The sequence below is a fragment of the Mus pahari genome, chromosome 6 (genome assembly GCF_900095145.1).
Source record: "Mus pahari chromosome 6, PAHARI_EIJ_v1.1, whole genome shotgun sequence".
Classification (NCBI taxonomy): Eukaryota; Metazoa; Chordata; class Mammalia; order Rodentia; family Muridae; genus Mus; species Mus pahari.
This window is the reverse complement of record NC_034595.1, coordinates 49,506,280-49,528,575: the sequence shown is the minus strand read 5'-3', so window position 1 is coordinate 49,528,575 and position 22,296 is coordinate 49,506,280. Positions and strand designations below refer to the sequence as shown.

At 41.1% G+C, this 22,296-nt stretch overlaps 1 protein-coding gene across 3 annotated transcripts in view; it reads right to left on the bottom strand.

The window, feature by feature from the left end:
- The window catches only part of Patj (PATJ crumbs cell polarity complex component), a 312,739-nt gene that overhangs the window by 261,410 nt on the left and 29,033 nt on the right, over positions 1-22,296 (bottom strand). For all 3 annotated transcript variants that reach the window (XM_021200048.2, XM_029539757.1, XM_029539756.1), the window contains exons 9-14: positions 22,158-22,257; positions 19,069-19,160; positions 16,229-16,370; positions 10,645-10,785; positions 7,386-7,474; positions 4,864-4,920 (exon numbers count right to left, since the gene is read on the bottom strand). In XM_021200048.2, the coding sequence (XP_021055707.1) occupies positions 4,864-4,920; positions 7,386-7,474; positions 10,645-10,785; positions 16,229-16,370; positions 19,069-19,160; positions 22,158-22,257 (621 nt within the window). The remainder of the gene's footprint in view (positions 1-4,863; positions 4,921-7,385; positions 7,475-10,644; positions 10,786-16,228; positions 16,371-19,068; positions 19,161-22,157; positions 22,258-22,296) is intronic.

The window sequence follows — 22,296 nt, the reverse complement described above, 5'->3', positions numbered from 1 at the left end:
CATGACCACCTATAACACCAGCTCCAAGAATCTAATCCCTCTTCTTGCTTCCATAGGCACTGAGCGCACGCGCACACACACACACACACACACACACACACACACACACACACACAGAGAGAGAGAGAGAGAGAGAGAGAGAGAGAGAGAGAGAAAATATGAATCTTAAAAGTTATGTTGTTGACACACCTTTAATCCCAGGAGACAGGCATGCTGATCTCTGCATTCAAGGTCAATCTATAGAGCAAGATCCAGGACAGCCAAGCTTAGGCAGTGAAGGAGTTGGAGAACAGAAAGCCAGTGGCAATGTAATAGTACAAGGGGGTCATGTTCTAGTTCCTACAAGCAGCAGAACTCAGCTGCTTCAGCCACGTGGATCTAGCTCTAGAGTTAAGAATGGAAGGAATTACTAGGACAATTGATGCTGGTTAGCTGGAGCTAAGAAATTAGCAATGATTAAGAAGAGACCAGCAACAACAATATGAACTAACCAGTACCCCCTGAGCTCCGTGTCTCTAGCTGCATATGTAGCAGAAGATGGCCTAATCAGCCATCATTGGGAAGAGAGGCCCCTTGGTCTTGTAAACTTTATATGCCCCAGCACAGGGCAAGGCCTGGGCCAAGTAGTGGGAGTGGGTGGGTAGGGGAGCAGAGGTGGGGGGAGGGGTATAGGAAACTTTTGGGATAGCATTTGAAATGTAAATAAAGAAAATAAAAAAATAAAAAAAAAGAAGAAGAAGAGACCAGCATCACTGAGGTGAAATCTTCTGGGAATTGTTTTCTGGGAGCACAAAGAAGCTGTGTTCCAGAGATAGCCAAGGTTGTACCTTGTGCTGTGGCTGGACTTGGTAATGTGTAAGAGTCACCCAGGTGGTACTGGTTTTGAAGGCATGAAGGTGTAGTGAAGAACAGCTGAGGCTTGGCACTGTGAGAGGTCATGGAAGGCCATTGGAGAAGGTGTAACCTCAGCTGTAATTGATGGCCGAGGACTGAAGGGGTCATGCAAAGGATTTGAGGCTTGGCACCATGAAGAGAGCCTATGAGAGGCTATTGGTGAAGCCTAGTTGGAGTGGAACACCCAGTGTACTGGAGATGTCAGTATCATGGGATGATCTCCAAGAACACCAGCCATAGTGGAGTGGATCAACCTGAGCTTAGAGTGCTACAGAGGGCAGAGCTGGAGAAGTGATGCCAGCCCTTAGGAGGAGNCCAAAAGATCAAGTGGAATCCCAGACACTGAAACAAGAAGCTGTAACATTGAAATTGCCTTGGAGACTCAAAGATGTTAAAGATGCCAGAGCCATAGGATACATGCTGAGGAAAGCTGCTAACAGGGAGTGGAACCAGCCCAGAAGAAAGCAGTTTGTTGCATTCAACAAAGATGAAAAAGGAGTGGAGATCTGAAGACCACTTTGACATCAGCCATGGAGATGCAGAGTTTGGAGTTTGCCCAGCTGGTTTCCTGTCTTTCTTTGGGAATTATAGCTAAGTGATTGGATGAATCTCAGAAGAGACCTTGAACTTCGGATTTTAACATTGTTGAGTCTGCTATAGACTATGAGGACTTTGAAAGTTGAACTAAATGCATTTTGCATTATGCTATGTTTAAGTATGCCCCCCCCAGACTCATTTGTTTAAACAAGTGTATGGGGGCCAGGGAGTGGAATGTGATGGTTTGTATATTCTTGGACCAGGGAATGGCACCATTTAGAGGTGTGGCCTTGTTGGAATTGTGTGTCACTGTGGTGTGGGCTTAAGACCCTCATCCTAGTTGCCTGGAAGTTAGTCTTCCACTAGCAGCCTTTGGATGAAGTCGTAGAACTCTCAGCTCTGCCTACGCCATGCCTGCCTGGATGCTGCCATGCTCCCACCTTAATGATACTGGACTGAACCTCTGAACCTGTAAGCCAGCCCCAGTTAAATGATATTTTTTTATAAGAAAAAAAAGTTATGCTGTTTAGGTCATAAGCAAGTAACTTAAAGAGAAATATCCTTTGGACAGTAATAACTTAAAAATCAGCATTAAAAAAATTGAAAATGTTAGATGGAAAACTTAGACATCTTTTTGCCTCATACATAATAAGCAAACAAATAGGCATACTGGTTGCAAATACACAAAGATACACAGGGAACAGAGAAATATCAAGAGACTGGTGCAATTTGGGGGGAAACTTTTCTCTTTTCTTCCACTGAAAGGGGGCACTAATACAAAAACAGTATCAAGTAAATAATTAAATGTCTTAAAAATAGAATATATGATGAGGAGCTTTTGAAAGATCATATTTTAAAAGTTCTGGAAACATGAACCTGAGACAGAAAACCACCTCTTGTCACTGAGCTGTACTAATGAAGGCATAGGCCAAATCTATTTACACTCCATCTCTACCACCACCAAGTCTTATTGTTCATATTACATTACAAGGAAAATTAGGCTAGTTATTTATTTATTTATTTATTTTTATTTTTTGGTTTTTCGAGACAGGGTTTCTCTGTATAGCTCTGGCTGTCCTGGAACTCACTTTGGCTGATTATTTCATGTCCTAAATTGCCCCCTAAAACATCATCTTCTAAACCCAGAGCATGTGTGGATGAAATTTGAGACACTTAGGAAGCAGAAGCAAGAAAACTGAATTCCTCACCAGCCTTAGCAACACAGCAGGAGCTCACCACAGTGACAACTCAGAGGTATAGGGGGTGAAGACTGTTAAATGTCCCCACCTTTACAAAGCCTTCCCTGTCTAAAGTTGTTAGCCATTTGTTTCCCTATCTACTTGCCTTGCCTAATAGGCTCAGGTCACGTTAAATGACTAACTTTTCTTGTTCTTCCAGTAATATAACAATGTAAGGATCACTTTCTCGGTTGTTCTCATCTAGAACACATTGTATACCAGAGAACATGGCAGAGTGCATATCAGTATCTCACGAATGAACAGCTGAATGCATGGGCAGCATTTTAGGACATGGTTCTCAAGGTCTTTCCATCTTCTTATGTCACTGACTGGACACAACGCTACTGCATAGAGGCTATGAGGGGAAGAAGGGAGAGGTGAGCTGGTAGCAGGGACCTGGGGAATGAGGGCATGATAACAGCATCTGCCTGCAGAATCACATTCTTTAAAATATATACAGGACATGCTTGTGTACCTCTCTGCTTATCAGGGACTATTAGGATACTGGCCTTATGCTTTTTGTCATGGGAACACCAAAAGGCAAGTTGTGTGATGAACTGAACCTGGTCTGAGGCATGTTTTAAAGCCAAAGGCTCTCGAAAGATCTACAGCTATATGACAAAGGAGGTCTAAAACTAATTAGAAAAACTGTGAATAGTAACTACTGAACTTAGATGTACTATTACATGCTTTACCCCAGCTCTGAATAAAATATCTTACAACATCTTTAGATGGATTTATTAATCAAAAACTGCTGTCAGAAAGATGACATTGTAAATAATTAACAACTGGCTGTAAAGCGAATGTTAATCTTACATTGTGAATCTGAGGAGAGCTTGGTCAGCCAGACATGGCCTCTATGAGGAATTGACTTAAAATGCAGCTAAGTTAGGAAGGAAAGAAATATTCTCCACTATCAGCCTTGAGAATCCAACCCCATAAAACAATGACCAGCAAGACAGCTCAGCATATAAAGAAAGGGGCTTCCTTAGAGGCCTAATGACAGAGTTCAATCCTCAGTTCCCACAAGGTGGCAGGAGAGAACCAGGTCTGGAAAGCTGTCCTCTAATCTCTGCACCATAAGGCCTGATCTCTCTCTCTCTCTCTCTCTCTCTCTCTCTCTCTCTCTCTCTCTCTCTCTCACACACACACACACACACACACACACACACACCTAAAACAACAACACATATGGCAAACAATTGTGGAGGCAAAATACCACATATGCAAAAGAATTAACAGTAAAACTATCTGAATAGATATTTAGCTTAAGAAATCCACGTGAGACAGATAACTCATTCTTTCAAAGACTTACGTGTGTGTGTGTGTGTGTGTGTGTGTGTGTGTGTGTGTGTGTGTGTGTATACCCATGGAGGCCACAGGAAGGCGAAGGTCGTCTAGATCTGAAGTTACAAACACCCAACCTGGATGCTGGGCTAGAACTCAGGTGTTCCAGAACAGCAGCACACGCTCTTACCCAGTGGTCCCACTCTCCAGCTCTGAGAGAACTCACTTTAAACACTGCCTCTGAATGGAGCATCTAAGGTGGGCTCAGCACTAGGGTCCATGGAGGAGTGCAACAGTGTTTCTGAAACTCTGGGGAAAAAAAACCATCTTTCCTTTTCTATTATTTATTGTGAAGGCCATTTAAAAGGTTCTCTATTTTAATCAGTGAGGTTCTGGTTGTCTAGGATAAAAACTACAAATTATTTTATAAGGAGAACACAGAATCCGCCCAAATTACATAACTGCATGTTCTCTATAGCAACAGTGATTACATTCGAATTGATTAAGTCAAGAACAACAAACTCAGAAGGTCAACCATGTTTTCTGTCCGGAATATCCAGACATTATGTTTTCAAAGCCTATCTCTGTTCTATACTGCAGAAAACCTTTCCCTAAAGTCTCCATACAACACCTGAGGAGGTGACACACTCACTTGTCACCTTCATGGCTACTGTGCCAGAGTCAAACCTGGGCTTTTGGCTTCTGGAAACAGCATAAGGATTCCACGTTCTTCCCAGCCTTATCTACCCATTTGTATCTGTTGTTACTGAGCGCCTCACTCACTTCTGGAACACATGCATAATTGAGTTCTGCAGACTTCAGACCACGCCACTCAGCATCTTCAGCAAGATCGTAAAGAAACCTCGCCACCACCATGGCGCTGCAGAGCAGCACCGCCAAGTCCTACCTTTGAGTATTTCTGCAGCTCCTCATCATCTGCAATCTGAGTGTCCAAAGTGGCTACCTAGAATTATAAGAAGATCATTTCCATATCTGTATGAGTGTAATTTCATTTGCTCCTTCATATTCTGAAATTTATCAGCGAACCCAGCACACTGATGAGTAATCTGAGTCTCTACCCAGTAAACAGTGCAGAGCGGCACATTTGCGTCTCTGTATTTGCCACACCAACCTCTCCATCCTGCATCACCCACAAGTTAAACTGAATGTGATGTATCTGGTGCCTTGTTCTCTTTCTACACGGGCTGCATTTTATTAGCAGACATAGGTCATCAATGAAGTGCTTTTCCTTGCATGGAATTTGTTTCCACGGATTGTCTGCCAATAAAACTCAGGGTATTATTTGCACAACTCACACACAACCATCTTTGGTATTGAGGAGCTGCTCAAGCTTTCATGAAGGTCTACTAGGTATATGCACTGAATCCAGCTTTAGCTTACTTATGACACTAACACAAGAAAAATGCTTCATAAACATGTCTCAATATATTGTTTAGGAATGCTGATGTGAAACAAGTTTGGACCTGTTCAGTTATGTTGAAAAAATTTCCCCAAATGTGTTTAAACCACGATGAGAATATGGAATCCATAATCATGGACCAAACAGATATGATGGTCTGTCCAACTATACCAAATTCCCTTAAATTTTAATAAAAATTTTATTGTTGTACCACCAAGATAACTAAAGACAGGGCTGGAAAGATGAAAGTTAAAAGTATGTTTATTTTATTTTATTTTATTTTTTTACAGAGGACCTGAGTTGGATTTCCAGACCCCCATGGTAGCTCACAACCATCTGTAACTCTGGTTCAAAGGACTCTGACACTGTCTTCCGGCCTCAATGGGCACCAAGCACAGATGTGGTTCATATATATACACACTCAATCAGGGATTTACACAGAACACAAAATAAGTATTTTTAAAAATAGCTCGGCAGGGAAAACCTCTTGCTGCATAAGCCTAATGAGCTGAGTGTGATCTTTAAAACAAATGCAAAGGAAGAAGAAACTGGACTCCTGAAAGTTGTGCTCTGATCTCTACACGTACACCCATATTCACACACACAATCATAATATACAGTATTAAAAGTTTTACTTCTGACAAACTAGGAACATTGCCATTTTAAAATTTCAAGCTGAGGTCTTAATTCCTGTAAGTCAGTTATGGAGGAGACGGTGGCAAATCACTACCCTCTCCTCCACAAACAAACAAACAGTAGTCTAAAGGAAAGCACAATAAGGAACAGAGTGGGATGTGTGTGTTCATTCATTCACTTGCCGATCCTCTCCTTATATCCCTACAGCTTTAAGGGAATCACTATAAATATCCAACTTCAATTCTCTCTCCTGTTTAGCCTCTACTTCACCATGAGGCATGAGAGTTCATGTCTGTAATTCCACAACTGGAAGTGAAAGAAGATCACAAGTTCCAGGTCATCCTTAGCTATACAGCAAGTTTGAGACCAAGTATCAAAAAAGCAAAAATAAAGAACCCCATGGTATAACTGGTGAACCCCATATTCTCTGAACATATACCACTGAAGGCAGAGAGCGCAGGAGTGTCTAGGTACAGCCTAGTGACAGTGTTCTATGAACTGGAGAGCCCGCAGCTGCAAGAACTAACATACAGGGCCAGAATGAGCAAGAAAACAACCATGCGACTTAATTACCTAAAGCTTCTCTAGTGACAGTGCCAGACACCCAAAATCAGAAATAAAGTGTCTGGAATTGATGACAACCCAGTAATAATGATGATATACATAAGAATATGTATCACAGCTACATATCACGACTTTGCCTCAAAAAAGAAAATATGAAAGACAGTAGATATTTATTGGCATGTTTGATGAACACTGATGAGATTTTTCTAACACAGTTTTCTGCTTTCAAGTGGATTCATTGGGGACGAGTAACCAATCCTTTACGGGCCGAATGAAATAACAGGTGAAAGGAAGTCTAACAGCCTGCTGGTAGAGTAACCTCATGCCTCAACTAAATTACTTCCTGTTCTTCTAAATACATTTGATAATCATTCTTTCATCTTTCTCATAAAACTGTAAGATTCTTTGTGAAACATAGGACTAATATCCACAGCCTTTTCAGTGTACGATAAAACAAACAGATCATAAAAGCAATCATAAAGATGCCAGCCATTTTAAGCAGCTGATTCAGGTTATAAATTTACAGGCTAGCTCTCACCCTCCTAATGTACTTCTGCCTCTTGTTGACTTAAATGGCTTCAACATGAACTGAGTGTCTGATAATTGTAACTGAAGTTTGTGTACAGTCCTTAATTGTTCTTATAGCTTAAAACACTTTAAAGATGGATTGATTGCTCTAATCGGGAAGAAGGACAGGAAGAAAACAATAAAGGCAGTCTGCGTCTGCTTTGACCCTCATATTTTAAATTATAGTGTCAGGAGAATAACATGAAATGAAACTTTCTATTAATTTTTTTTTTTAAACATACCATTACTTCATAATCTGGGCCCAATAGGTTTTCCCATCTGGATTTCAGCTCATTTTCTGGAGAGCCCGGAACTTTCTCTGGATATACATCTATAAGAAAAAGAATACCGAAGCTACTGTGAGCCAAACATACTTAATAAATTCTTCAATAACAGCTCTGCTCTGGTAGGTAAAGGGGAAATGAGGTAAGAGGAAAATGTATTCATTTAAAATCTACCTAGTAATGTAAATCAAAGTGACTTACGAGACTAATAGAAAATGTAAAACCACCTGTGGTTGAACTGTAAAGAGGCTTTTGTTCAGAAGGCTCTAAAGGGAAGAGGAAGTGATGAATTACAAGTGAAGTCTGAATATACAGTTTCTACGTAGACCTGGCTTACTTTTATTTGTAGGTCTTGCACAGATTTGATTTAAGTGCTAATCTTTTCAGAGTAGTACCATTCCTCCTCTCCATAGGGACTGTAAATGTGTACTGAGCTATCACTGTAATCAACAGGACACAAAGAAACAATACAGCCAGGCTCCCACAAGCCAGGACCCATGGAGAGGCTGGCCAGCTAAAGCCTGAGGTTTATCAGATAGAAGCTTTGGTTTTACACCAGCCTTTTGTTACTGCTTAATTACTAGGATATTTGTATCTTTACAGCGCTCCTGATTTAATGATGCCATTGTTGTCCAGGTGAGATCCTTTTAAAGGTTAAGAGGATTTGAAGGGCCAGGCCTCTTCTCCATATAATCTTCCCCAGACTCTCAGAGCAGCAGGCAGTCTGAAGAACACCTGACAGAGAAATGTCTAGGTACCTGCACCTGTCACCTGCACCTACATCCACACCAACAGCAGAGGATGAAAAGGTCCCAGGTTATTTTAAGTTTCTCATCTCTGCTGTAAGACTGGCTGTGTCTGAGGACACTCATCCCAAGTGACATAACCATCTGCCTACAGTCAAAGGTAACATGCAGGCTCAGCCCTTTCAGCTTCAGAAAGGCTCACTCTGGCTGCACAGCATGCTTAATTACATACTACAAATCATTAAGCTAAATAGGCTAACTTCAAAATCAGAGACTAAGACTAATGCACGCTAAAGAACTTAAATTACTCCACTTACAAAAGAACAACCAGGAAATAACTATGTTTAACTGATATGCTAGATTACATTTAGGGGCAGCTAATCAAAGATCTTATTAAAACAAGTACCAAAATCATTTGGGTGGCATGCGCTCCTTGTGAACATTTCCTTATGGAAGTATGAGTTCTTACCAGTTTCCTATTTTGTTTTTAATTTCTCAGTATCTGAGGTGAGGGAGGCTGGGGGAGTGAGGGGTGATGTCCTACAAGCCGCAGCACACCTGTGGATGTCAGAGGACAACTTCTGTGGAGCTGGGTTTCTCCTTCCACCTTCCAGGGGTTCTGGGAATTAACCTTGGGTTTCAGGCTCACTGCAAGTACTTTATCCACTACACAATCTTTCCAGCCCCTTTACCAAAATCTTACCAAGATTCAACAGTTTGCCTGTTCAGTTTCTCCCAGGTATAGTTTCATATCTGCTTAATGACTCTGAACAAAACCTGCAATGTATTGAGAGAACTCTACGCTTACAAATAGAGTAGTCAGAGGCAGCCCAGCAGGAGGGTTACTGAAGTGAAAGAACACTGCCATTTCACCAAATCCCTAGAGGCTGGTTTCACCTTTCAGGCACACAATGAAAACACAGACAACCACGCGTTTTAAAGCACAGTTCAAAGGCCAGAGGCAGGAGGCTAATCTACTTGCAACAACTCAAAAAAACGAAAAACAAAAGCAAAACAAAACAAAAAAGGCATAGAAGTCTATAACAAGACTATGCTCACCATGCAGGTAAGACAGAAACTGACTAACAGCACAACAGCCAAGAGAGGCGGGCGTACGTGCAAACCAAAATTATACACATGCATGGAAAAAGGCAGTGAAATTCATTTAAAAAACATGAGTACAATTCTGTGTTCACGGTGCTGTACATGTTTAATCCCATCACTCAGAAGGCAGCATCAGCAGGCAGATCTTTTTGAGATTGAAGCCAGCCTGGTTTGCACAGTGAGTTTCAGGCCTTCAGGGCTACACTGTGAGATTGCACTGGGTGGGTGGGGCGGGAGAGGTATGGCTACAGCATATAGGAAGATGGGAAGTGAAGACAGGAGTGCTGCGAGTTCTAGGCTATCCTGAGCTATATAGTAATGTCTGTTCTCAAAAACAAACTATACTATGGCAACAGTAATGAGGTAAAATACTTCTAAGACTAGAAGGTTCTAAGATTAGTGAGACATTAATACCTTCCTTCTGGCTACCATTCTTAACAAAAGGCAAAAGCCAGCCAGCTTCTCGGGAAAGCAAATGTATTCAGTACTTTAAGAAGTTTCTCTTAGCTGAGGACCTCTGTAACTGATTGCAGAAGGGAGTCCCGCCCCGTGACAACTCAAGTGTCAAAGTATAGTATCAAAGGTCAAGTTTGGAAACAATTCAAAAATAGATATAAAGCAGCCTAGTCATTTGATGCAATTTATGAAAAATTCATGTTATTAACTTTCATAAAGAAGAAACACACACAGAGATAGACAGACAGATGCTATAGATGATAGATGATATAGATGGATACATTACTTAAATTTAAATACAATTTATATCTAAATAAGTAATCTAAGTAATACTTCTTGATCTAAGTAAGAATACATAGTGATTAACATGCTATGTAGTTATTGCACACTAATAAATATGTATTTGAAACACAAACAAAAATACATTTGATGCTCTACTACCAAATATCTCATAAACCTTATGTTAAGATTACATTCAAAATTCCCCAATTTATTTAAATTTGGGGAGTGAAGTGTGAGGTTGGTGTTAATACTAGGGACTGAACCTAAGGTTGGTGGTAGTACTAAGGATTGAGCCTAGAGCCTCATGCATACTCTAAAGTGATAGTACATCCCTAGAAAAATAGCCCATCTGAAATTGCTAATGTGTCTCTACAGCATGAGCATCCATCAGGTCTAAACTGCTTTTATATGGGTCGCTGGCTGCTACCTGATTGTTAGAATATTTGTAACTTTACAAAACCCTTGATGCAATATTGTTAGAATATTTGTAACTTTACAAAGCTCTTGATGTAATATTGCCTTTATTGCATAGGTCTGAGTCTGATTCTGTGGATGCCACACCATATTAACTATAGAGAAGAAACTGTTAATAAGGTTGAAGTACTCCAAAGTAAAGGCTTTGGGCCTACCTGGTTTTTCTAAGGCTTGTACAGTGTCGTTTTTTAGATTATCCAGTCTTTCTCCGATTTCCTCTGCTTCCATACTCAAATTAGTTTCTGGTTTCAGGGATGCTGTTAGTTCTGGTACTTTAGGTGGTTCTGCAACAGTTTCTGAAATAAAAATTGTGACTTAAATCACTAGTCCTGTTGGGGGTGGAGCCGCATGCAAATGAGCTTACTTCACTCCCATTCGTCCTTCCCAGGACCCACTGCATGTGATACCTTTATACTAAAGTGTTCTGTGAGGTAGTTAATCACAAAGATAGCTTAACAGTATTCAAAGAAAGGAAGTAGAGAAAATGAAAGTGAAAAGCAAGATTGAACCATAACAAAACAGAGAGAGATAATTTACTATAGCTTTAGAAAGAAAAAGAAATAAGAAAGCAGCCGGGCATGGTGGTGCACGCCTTTAATCCCAGGACTCGGGAGGCAGAGGCAGGTGGATTTCTGAGTTCGAGGCCAGCCTGGTCTACAAAGTGAGTTCCAGGACAGCCAGGGCTACACCGAGAAACCCTGTCTCGAAAAAAAAAGAAATAAGAAAGCAACAACCGGAAGGCTATATGTTCTTGCTGATGTGGACAGGTATTAAGCAACATATGCAAATAGGCTGGACCATCAAGCCCATGTGAACAGCCACACAAGCAAGCTCAGAGACTGGGGGTGGGAGAACTCCTCTAAGTGCAGACAGAGCCCCCCCCTTCCTCAGCTGAAGCAAGTAAAATTCAGCAATTTGCCAGCAAATCACTAAGTGTCTCTTCAACAGAAGAAAGGCTGCACAAGTGACACTGTAGAGAGTTTGTTTTTTTAAATCCCATCATTCGAAAAGAATTTTTAAGATTTTAATATATCATTTTTTAATGTGTACAAGTGTTTCTGCTTTCATGCATGTATATACATCAAGTGTGGGACTTTCGACTTCAGAGGGCAGAAGAGTCAAATCCCTTAAACTAGAGTTATGAATGGTCTCAATGACCGAGCATCATGGGTGCTACAAACCGAAGCTGGGTCCTCTGTAAAAGCAGCAAGAGTTTTAATCACTGAGCCATCTCTCCAGCTTTTTGTAAAAGGTGTAGCCTGAGAGAAAATAGCCCCCAACTTGGGTCACAAGGTCCAGGTAGGGATGAACCCAAGATAATCGGTCTGGCACTACGAGGGCAGACTGGGAGCTAGCCTGAGACAACCACCAGTCCAGTGCCAGAAAGGCTAAGGCAGGCAGACCACACCCAGTGCCACACTGCATGGGCAGGGAACAGCATTCCTGAGACAAGCCCAGACACCAAGACACCCTGGGTGCCACTCAGAGGAGCATGTAAATGGTAGAGAAATGGAAGAGAAAGAAAAGCAGAAGGATGTGACCACGACGACAGACAGAACCAGAAAATCAAGGGTAATGAGGAAACGCCTGATAAGAGTAGCCAGTGAAGCCACCTAAAATCATGATGACATCCTTCCCTGTGCTACCACTGAGGGCCATGTCTGGGCCCATGGCCCTGCAGCAGCAGGGGTCTGTTTCCAGGTGGATATCCCTGGTCTGGGCTGCCACCCAGTACTATGTTGATGACTGAGGGCTGTGCAGGACTGGCAGATCCCTCACCTGGATATCATGGGAGAGCTGGCCCTAAGGGATGTGATAACAGGTGAGCTGATCCCTCCCATCACCCAGAAAGCACGGTAGAGCTGGGAGGAAGAGTTGTGGGTGAGCATAGCATGAGTGCGGGAGAGAGGGCCCTGCCACTCATCTCTTGTGCAATGACAAAGATAAGGAAAAGATGCCCTCTTCCCCCTATCCCCTTGCCCCTACCACCTGCAGCAGGCAGGAGAGCTGGCTCTGCCCCTCATCAGCTACAGCATTCAGGAGAGCAGACCCTGCCCCTTGCCAGGGCAACACAGGAGAGTTGACACTGGTGTTGGGCCAGTGACTCACTGCAATGAACATTTACAAGCAAAGGAGTATGGACAAAAGTGTATACTGTGGGACACACTGTGACATACCACAGCTTCCACAGTACAATTTTTTTTTTCCTTTTTGGGGAGAGACTGCAAGGGGGAGGACAGGAACAAGAGGACAGGAACAAGAGGACAGGAAAATGAGTGAGACTGGGGTACATAATGTGAAAATCAAGAAGAACCAAAAAAAAGTTGTAAAAACAAAAAGTACAAGGTTACAAGGAAACATCAAATCCAGGTTGTGGCATCTTAGTGTCAAAGATTAACCCTTAGGAAAGGAAGAAGCAAGAACTGGGTAGGGATCAGGGGCTCTTCTACATTCACAAGCCAGAGTCACCACACATGGGATACATGGTTTAGGAAGGGTTTTATGGGAGGAGTCAAAAGGAACACGAAGAGAAATGCAAACGACATTTTAGAGCAAATGGGAAACCTACATGTGATGTGTGTGTGTGTCTGTCTGTCTGTCTGAGACCATGTACATATGATCTGTGTGTTGGTGTGCCTGCACACGGAGGCTGGGGGAGGACTGTGGTGTCCTCCTCCTTAAGGAGGTTGCTGCATCTCCCTCCACCTTACTCTTTTGAGGAAGGGTTTCTGGAGAAACCTGGACCTAGGCTGGCAGTCAAGAAACCCCAGCAATGTTCCTGCCTCCATATTTTGCAGTGCTGGTTTACAAACACAAGTACAGCCATGCTCAGTTTCTTGCATGGATTTGGGGCATTTGAATCAGGTCTTCATGCTTGCCAACAAGCATTCTTACCCTCTGACCCACAGAGTGATCTCTCTCCTTGGCACCACCAACTGGGAAATCTTAAATATGTACAAAGTATTCAATATTAGGTATTACTATTACTTCTCTTGGTTATAATAATATTATGATTGTTTAAGAAAACATCCTTGAGACTGGAGAGATGGCTCAGCAGTTAAGAGCACTGACTGTTCTTCCAGAGGTCTTGAGTTCAATTTCCAGTACCCACATGGTGGCTCACAACCATCTGTAATGGGATCCAATGCCCTCTTCTGGTGTGTCTGAAGACAGCAACAGTATATTCATATACAGTAAATAAATAAATAGATAAATACTTTAAAAAGAAAACATCCTTATCTTTGGGATTGCTACACCACTCACTCTAAAATGATTCAAAAGAAATATGGGAAGCTGGCAACTGTCTGACATAAGTCATGGTGAGTGGGTGTTCTTTCTGCTCTGTTCCTTTCTCTATATGCATGCAATATTTTAACAACAAAGAGCTCAAACATACAATCCATTAAACTCCTATGATGGTAACATGAGCCTTTAAAACCACTCACAGAGTATTTTTTAGATCATTAATCATCTGGCGCCATAAATAAATGCATACATAGCACTAGGATAAGAAACATCTATCATTAATTGAAGCATTATTTATTTATAATAACCAAGACAGGGACACAGCTTCAGTGAACATTTAGCATAAATACATAAATGAAATGCACATATACAAACAATAAATATTATTGATCCTTTAAAAGGAAGTCTAATAGGTTGCTAGGCATGGATGGTGTGGAGGATACCACGAGAAGTACAGTTGGCTCAGGAGAGGACAAAAACTTCGTGCTTTCTGCAGAGTAAAACTCAAAGAAACAGTTAAATGACAGTCCCCAAGAAAGAGACTGAAGTTAGTGACTTGAAGTTTCAATCACAAAACTGAGAAGTTCTACAGATAGGCTAGTCAATAATGTACACACACAGCACCCAAGAATACTCAATAATTGTGAAGGGTAATGTTTTGTTTTGTTTTTCTTTGCTTTGGTTTGATTTTTCAAGACAAGATCTCTCTACACAGCCCTGGCTATCCTGGAACTCACTCTGTAGAACAGGCTGGCCTCAAACTCAAGAGATCTACCTGCCTCTGTCTCTGAGGGCTGGGATTAAAGGCGTGTGCCACCATGCCTAGCTTGGTTTCCTTTTGATGACAGGGTCTCACTATGTAACCCTTGCTAGTCTAGAACTTGCTATGTAGACCTTGCTGGCCATGAACTCATAGTGACCCACTTGTCCCTTAATGCTAAGCTCAGAAGCATGGACCTCACACACAGTGTAAAGATTACTCTAGGCTGTCAACTGATGGGATTTAGAACAACTAAGAAAGAAATCTCTAGCCAAGTTGTGGTGGCACATGCCTTTAATCCCAACACTAGGGAAGCAGCAACAGGCAGATCTCTGTGACGTCCATAGAGAAAACCCTTGACCAAAAACAAAACAAAACAAAACAAAACAAGAACAACAACAAAAGGAATCTCTGGTTATTCATCTAATGTGACTGACCCCATTCCTTCCTTTCTAAAACTGTTTGTTGGTGTGTATTTGGTCACAGCAATGAGAAAAGTAACTAATATAATATTTTTTTCTTTTGAGATTTGTTTATTTTATGTGTATAAGTTATTTTACTGCATGTACACTATGTGCCTGCCTGGTGCCTAGAGGTCAAAAAATAACACTCTGATACCTTCAAACTTAAATCTGTTTACTTTTTGAGACAATGCCTCACTATTTTACCCTGACTGGTCTGGAACTTGCTATGTAGACCAGGATGGTCTTAAACTCACAGAGATTTGCCGAGCTCTGTCTCCTGAGTGCATAAAGATATACATCACCATGCCTGGTAAAAGTGGAGTTAATCAAGTTTCTTCTCTAATGCCAATTAGAGGGCTGGAGAGATGGCTCAGTAGTTTAGCACACTGACTGCTCTTCCAGAGAACCTGGGTTTCATTTTCACCTCTCACATGGCAACTTAAAACTGTCTGTAACTCTAGTTCCAAGAATCTGATGCCCTCCCTCTTCTGACCTCCACAGGCACCTGGCATATATATGATGCACAGACAAACATGCAAACAAAAATACTCATACAAAAAAATAAAAAAAATTTAAATTATAAAATGCCAATCAGAGCCCCTGAGAAAGCAGAGGGCCACACACCATCAGAATGTCAGTGACAGTGGATGACTGTGCCACGAAGACCCAAACACTGTCCAGAGAGATGGCTCAGCTAGTAAAGGCACTTGCTGCCAAGAATGATGGCCTTGGTTCAAGCTCCAGAACCAATATGGTAGAAAGGGAAAACTGTCCCCCAAAAGATGTCCTGATATCCAAAAAATTGTGTATTTTTCTGCAATGAAGATTTGTTAGTTTATAACCTTATTGATAACAAACATTATCTTTAATAAAAGTGTTCTTGACAAAAATTTTTGTTTTATTTTCTCACCATATTGGAAGGGCAAACCAAAAGACAACTAGGGTAAAACTCATCGTTAAAAGCAATCTGGGATCTGAACCTTAAGAAATATCATGATATAAGACAGGGCTCTAGATCAAAACTGATTTCTCTCTCCATTTAGAGCTCTGGGCTCGCTCGGTCAGTGCTTGTTTCCTGTCATTTGGGTTGGTGTACTGCAGCAGACTGGGGAAATGTCTGTGCAAGGCAGACAGCTGACTCACCAATCTACTACTGAACTACACGAGATAAGCACAGTTTCCTATTCAAACTCCGGGGCCCATCTTCAAATCCTGGCTGTTCCTCCAAACCCATCCCATGGAGAAGACAGGGACAGGAGCATTAATTACCTCTACTTGAAGACTGTTCAAACGGAGAAGCAGATAAAGATGTTTTCCTTCGAACAAGGGTTAGGTGTACCACCTGCCCTGCATTCCGCAATACTTCAACAACATCCTGATTAGCAAAACCCTGAATATTCACACCATCCACCTACGAGATCAAGAGAGAGAGCAGAGCCGCAAGTAAACTACCACCATTTTTGCTTTGCTTTGGTTTTTGAAAGAGGGTCTCACTGTGTAGTGCAGAAAGGCCAACTCAGTAGATAGCACAAGCTAGTCTCAGATTCAGTTTTTCTCCTGCCTCAGCCTCTTGGATTAGAAGTTGACCTACCCACCATGCCTCTCTCTCTCTCTTTCTTTTTTCATTTTCTTTTTAAATTGGATATTTTCTTTATTTACATTTCAAATGTTATCCCCTTTCCCCGTCTCCCCGCCCCACCCCCCACCCCCGGCTTCTATGGGAGTGTTCCTCCACCCACCCACCTATTCCCCCTTCCCTTCCTCCCACAGTTCCCCTACACTGGGACATCTATCAAGCCTTCATAGGACCAAGGACCTCTCCTCCCATTGATGCCCAACAAGGCCATCCTCTGCAACATATGCAGCTGGAGCCATGTGTACTCCTTTGTTGATGGCTTAGTCCCTGGGAGCTCTTGGGGGACTGGTTAGTTGATATTGTTCTTCCTGTGGGGTTGCAATCCCCTTCAACTCCTTCGGTGCTTTCTCTAACTCCTCTGTTGGGGACCCCGCACTAAGTCCAATGGTTGGTTGAGAGCATCCATCTCTGTATTTGTAAGGCTTTGGCAGGGTCTCTCAGGAGACAGCCATATCAAGATCCTTTCAGCATGCAGTTCTTGGCATCCACAATAGTGTCTGGGTTTGGTAATTGTATACGGGAAGGATCCCCAGGGTGGGACAGTCTCTGGATGGCCTTTCCTTCAGCCTCTGATTTACACTTTATCTCCATATTGCTCCTGTGAGTATTTTGTTCTCCTTCTAAGAAGAACCAAAGCACCCACTTTGGTCTTCCTTCTTCTTGAGCTTCATGTGGTCTGTGAACTGTATCCTGGTTATTTGGAGCTTTTGGGCTAATATCCACTTATCAGTGAGTGCATACCATGTGTGTTCTTTTTTTATTGGGTCACCTCACTCAGGATGATATTTTCTAGTTCTATCCATTTGCCTAAGAATTTCATGAATTCATCATTTTTAATAGCTGAGTAGTCCTCCATTGAGTAAATGTACCACATTTTCTGTATCCATTCCTCTGTTGAAGGACATCTGGGTTGCTTCCAGCTACTGGCTATTATAAATAAGCCTGCTATGAACATAGTGGAGCATGTGTCCTTATCACATGTTGGAGCATCTTCTGGGTATATACCCAGGAGTGGTATAGCTGGGTCCTCAGGTAATACTATGTCCAATTTTCTGAGGAAGCACCAGACTGATTTCCAGAGTGGTTGTACCAACTTGCAATCCCACCAGATATAGAGGAGTGTTCCTCTTTCTTCACATGCTTGACAGCATCTGCTGTCACTTGAGTTTTTGATCTTAGCCATTCTGACTACCAGCGTGCCTCTCAGCTACTCCAAGTTTTAATTCTGGCAGTGCTGAATAAAATGGGGTAACGAATTTTACTCCCCCAAATACTGCATATTAGACCAGAAAGTAGTCTGAATAAGAAAAAAACCATCTTTGCTAACAAACTTACATGTAAATTAAAAAATAAATTCTATCTTTTGGTCTTATATTCTTAAGTCATACATTTTAAATATCAGCCTGACAGAGGCAAAGGGATTTAATTTATAATGATAGTCAAAATTTTATAACTTTAAAAAGCTATAAAATCTGGTTAATTGTTATACATTATTCTCAAAATATAACAAAAATTAATTACTAATATTGAAGTGTTATTCATGTGTGGTATTATTCTGTGATATTTTCCACAGAAACACACTTATTTCCCATCTTTGGGTCTTCTAGTATTCTGAAAAATGTATGTGCAAGAAACCAGGCAGGCCAGACCACTGATCTCCATCCCATCCTAACTTCCTCAACACATACACTGCTCCTACTGGCCCCCAGATCCTACAAATCATCAACAGACATTTCCAAAGGCCAGTGAGTATTCCTTAGATGGACTCTGATCATCACCCGGTGCAATCAGTGTGGACCACCTGTGTAACGTGGACAGCGAAGCACGGAGAGAGCTACTACTAAAAGGGTGGTTTTAACTAGCAAATGGTTACATTCTCAAATACATAAAGTAGTTCAATTTTTGGTGGACTCAAATTATTCTAAGTAAAAAAGCAGCAAGAAGAACTGGTAAATAGATTCTTCACTGTATATAAAATGAGTAAATGCCCAGACTTAAAGAGTGTTCCCCAGGGGACATAAGACAGCCTTCACATACATTCCCATGCATACATTTATTGATTTAAGTAAACATACAATTTTTTTCTATAAATATGTTTAGTGGACTATTTCTTGTTTGAGTGGAAAAAACATTATGTCAGAGCCTAAGTCAATATGACTTCACTGCACTAATAAAGTTGATTTTTAAAAACCTTTTGCGCTAGGCATGGCGGAGCGCACCCTTAATCCCGCACTTGAGAGCCAGAGGCAGGTGAGTCTCTGAATTCAGGGACAGCTGTTCTATACACTGAGTTCTAGATCAGCCAAGGCTAATTAGTGAGACTGTCTCAAAATATATATAAAAGCATACATTTAACAAACAAACAAATATTATAAAATTAAACTAAGCCATCCCGTCATCTTCTCTGGCATATGATAGATGACAAACAGTTATCTAACCTATGACACATGTCCAACAGAAAGTCATTACTTACAGCCACAATTTTATCATTCACTTGAATTTGGCCATTGTGGTACGCAGCGCTGCCTGGAATTATACTTTTCACATAAATCCCGGAAGCTTCCCCTGAAGGTGCACAGACACACAGAAAAAGGAAGAAAGCTAAAATTAGGACCTGATTACAAAATTCTATCAAGAGGTTAATTAGCTAAAGAGGCTGACTAGAGACTTCATAAATACTATTTTGAACACACGCAGGGAAATTGATGGATTATTTCAAACTGTCACCATCACAAGTGACCTGAATTAAAAGTGAGTTGACTGATGACTACCCTTCTGGAAAAATAATCAGTAATGAAACCTTGAAGACTGCGTGTCTCTCTAAGCTGGGACTCTGCAGGGCCAGATGAATCCTGGTCGATCTCAGCTTGCACTGCTGACTCAGCGGAAGCTCACATCATTTTTCACTAGCATCATGACAAGACTCACACGTATTCTTGCCTATATTTAGCTCAGTGTTCATATATGTTATCCAGATAAAAAGCAAAGCACATGTGGTCTTTCATAAAGCTAGAACTGGGGCAGGGAGATGGACTGGCAGTGTGAGTTCAATCACAGGAACACACATAAAGTGGGACGAACCAACACCAAAACGTGGACCTACAATCTCTACATGAGAGGTCTACAGGCACACACACCCCTGTACACATACAATAATTTTAAGAAATAGAATGAGCTCAGCAACATTAAACAATCCTTACACTGTAAAATTAAATATTTAAACACAAATAGCTACAAAAATGACTAACATATAAAAAATACATTCCCAAGAGAAAAAACTATAAGGAAAATTGAGCAATTAAAAAACTACGTCTTAATGATTTTTATTAAGTTCCCACTGCCAGCATAACAACACACAACACATCCTGAATGACATCACAGGTCTCCAATAACAGGAAAATACCTTTCAATACCATCTTCCACATTATTTCTTCTACAAGGCCTGACACCCAGGCCACCATTGTACCTGTTCTGACTCAGTCTCTCCTGTGTCTTCCCTAGCTAATCCCTCTTCTTTCTCATTACCAGCTCTAATGCTTCTCCATGAATTTTTCCTGTCAACTTCAACCTTTCATCTGCCATGCCAAGGCAGTTGCTTGCTTCTCTACTAAAACATGTATTTTCAGTTATCTTTAAGCAGTTAAAAGGTTCTTATACTTTAATTCCACTCTCTGAATAGACTTATTTGTGTTTTGGTTTCTAAGAAGGTTCCCTGTGTCGCCCATGATAGCCTCAAACTTGTGAGCTTCAGTGAGCTACGACAGTGACATTCCAGGAGCACACCAACCACTCTGGATCAACTCCCAGCACCAAATACCCAACAATAAATGCAACAAAGTACAAGTTATTTGTATACATGGTTTAAAAACCTGCTGACATTTCAACTGTCTCATTTTTTAACCCACTTGTTCATCCTCCCCAAAACACCCAAGCCCACCCCAGTTTTTAGGGCAAATAAGTAAAAAGATTCCATTCTACACTCAGTAACACAAACATGATTTTTTCTCTCCTTCACTAACTTCCACTTATGCACTGGGACATGTGTTTAGCTCAGCCACAGTCCTGCAACCAGGCAGAAGGTAGGTATAGCGACTCAACATGCTTGGTGCAACATTAGTTTTTATGTTTATATTCAGTTTTTAAGGGACTTATTTAAAATTTGATCTTAAAAAAATGATGGCTCAAGCTGGGCAGTGGTGGCGCACGCCTTTAATCCCAGCACTTGGGAGGTAGAGGCAGGCGGATTTCTGAGTTCGAGGCCAGCCTGGTCTACAAAGTGAGTTCCAGGACAGCCAGGGCTACACAGAGAAACCCTGTCTTGGGAGAAAAAAAAAAAAGATGGCTCATAGAAGAATCGAAATTTTGAAATTAGATATTTCGTTAGGCTAAAGTAGAACTGAGTGGTTTGACCTGAGTTCCCTTCAGACCTGTGACTACTCCTAATCTCTCCACCTGCTCCATGCATGATGACAATTTCCTTTTAAGCAATTAACTCTCTATACTTGCTACTTTTCAGAAAAACTAAACGACTTCATAACTAAATTTTCATGTAACTACCAAATATTTTGTAAAGGTTTACTTTTATTTAACCTAGTAATTCTTTGATAACCAAGAGAAAACCAAGAGTGAAAGTTACTGCTAACTTTTAGGGAATGGTTGAAAAAATTTTATTCAGATACTTGAATCATTTATTTTAACACCAAATTCCCCTAATATAAAAGAAAATAAGGTCCTAATAAAATGTTTATTCTATCTTACTGTACTGGCTGGTTTTGTGTGTCAACTTGACACAAGCGGGAGTTATCACAGAGAAAGGAGCCTCCCTTGGGAAAATGCCTCCATGAGATCCAGCTGTAAGGCATTTTCTCAATTAATGATCAAAGATGGGAGGGCCCAGCTCATTGTAGGTGGTGCCATCCCTGGGCTGGTAGTCTTGGATTCTATAAAAAAGCAAGCTGAGCAAGCCAGAGGAAGCAAGCCAGTAAGTAACATCCCTCCATGGCCTCTGCATCAGCTCCTGCTTCCTGACCTGCTTGAGTTTCAATCCTGCATCCTTTGGTGATGAATAGCAACGTGGAAGTGTAAGCTGAATAAACCCTTTCCTCGCCAACTTGCTTCTTGGTCATGATGTTTGTGAAAAAATAGAAACCCTGAATAAGACACTTACTTTTCTCATAATTAAACACAAAATAATACATTTTGAGCATTCACAATATACAGCATATGCAGTGATCAACTTTAACCCAGACATAATACTGTATAATATGATAACAGTCACTCAATATTCAACAGAGAACTGCTTTAGAAGCAAAGGAAAGAGAAGTGCAAATGGTACAAAATGGACTGCATAATAAATTCCTTTGGTACTGGCTATAAAGCCAGCTGTTAAACCACTGAGACAAAATGTGGCTCTAATCACTGGAAAGTAACTGCTTGCTATTATAGATTCATGGTTTTATTGTGAGTTTTAAATTAAAATCTGCAGGTACTTAATTTTATTATGTAGAAACCTTAACATCCTTTATAATTATCCCAAATATGAAGTAGAAATGATTCTTTTACCTGGATGAGCTGTTCCAACATAGCCAACAATTCTAATCCCAAGACTCTGTCCATCTTTTTTAACAAGTTCAACATTGTAAGTTTCAAAAGGAGAATTGTCCTGTAGGGAAATAACACAGGTATGGTTACAGTTGCGTAA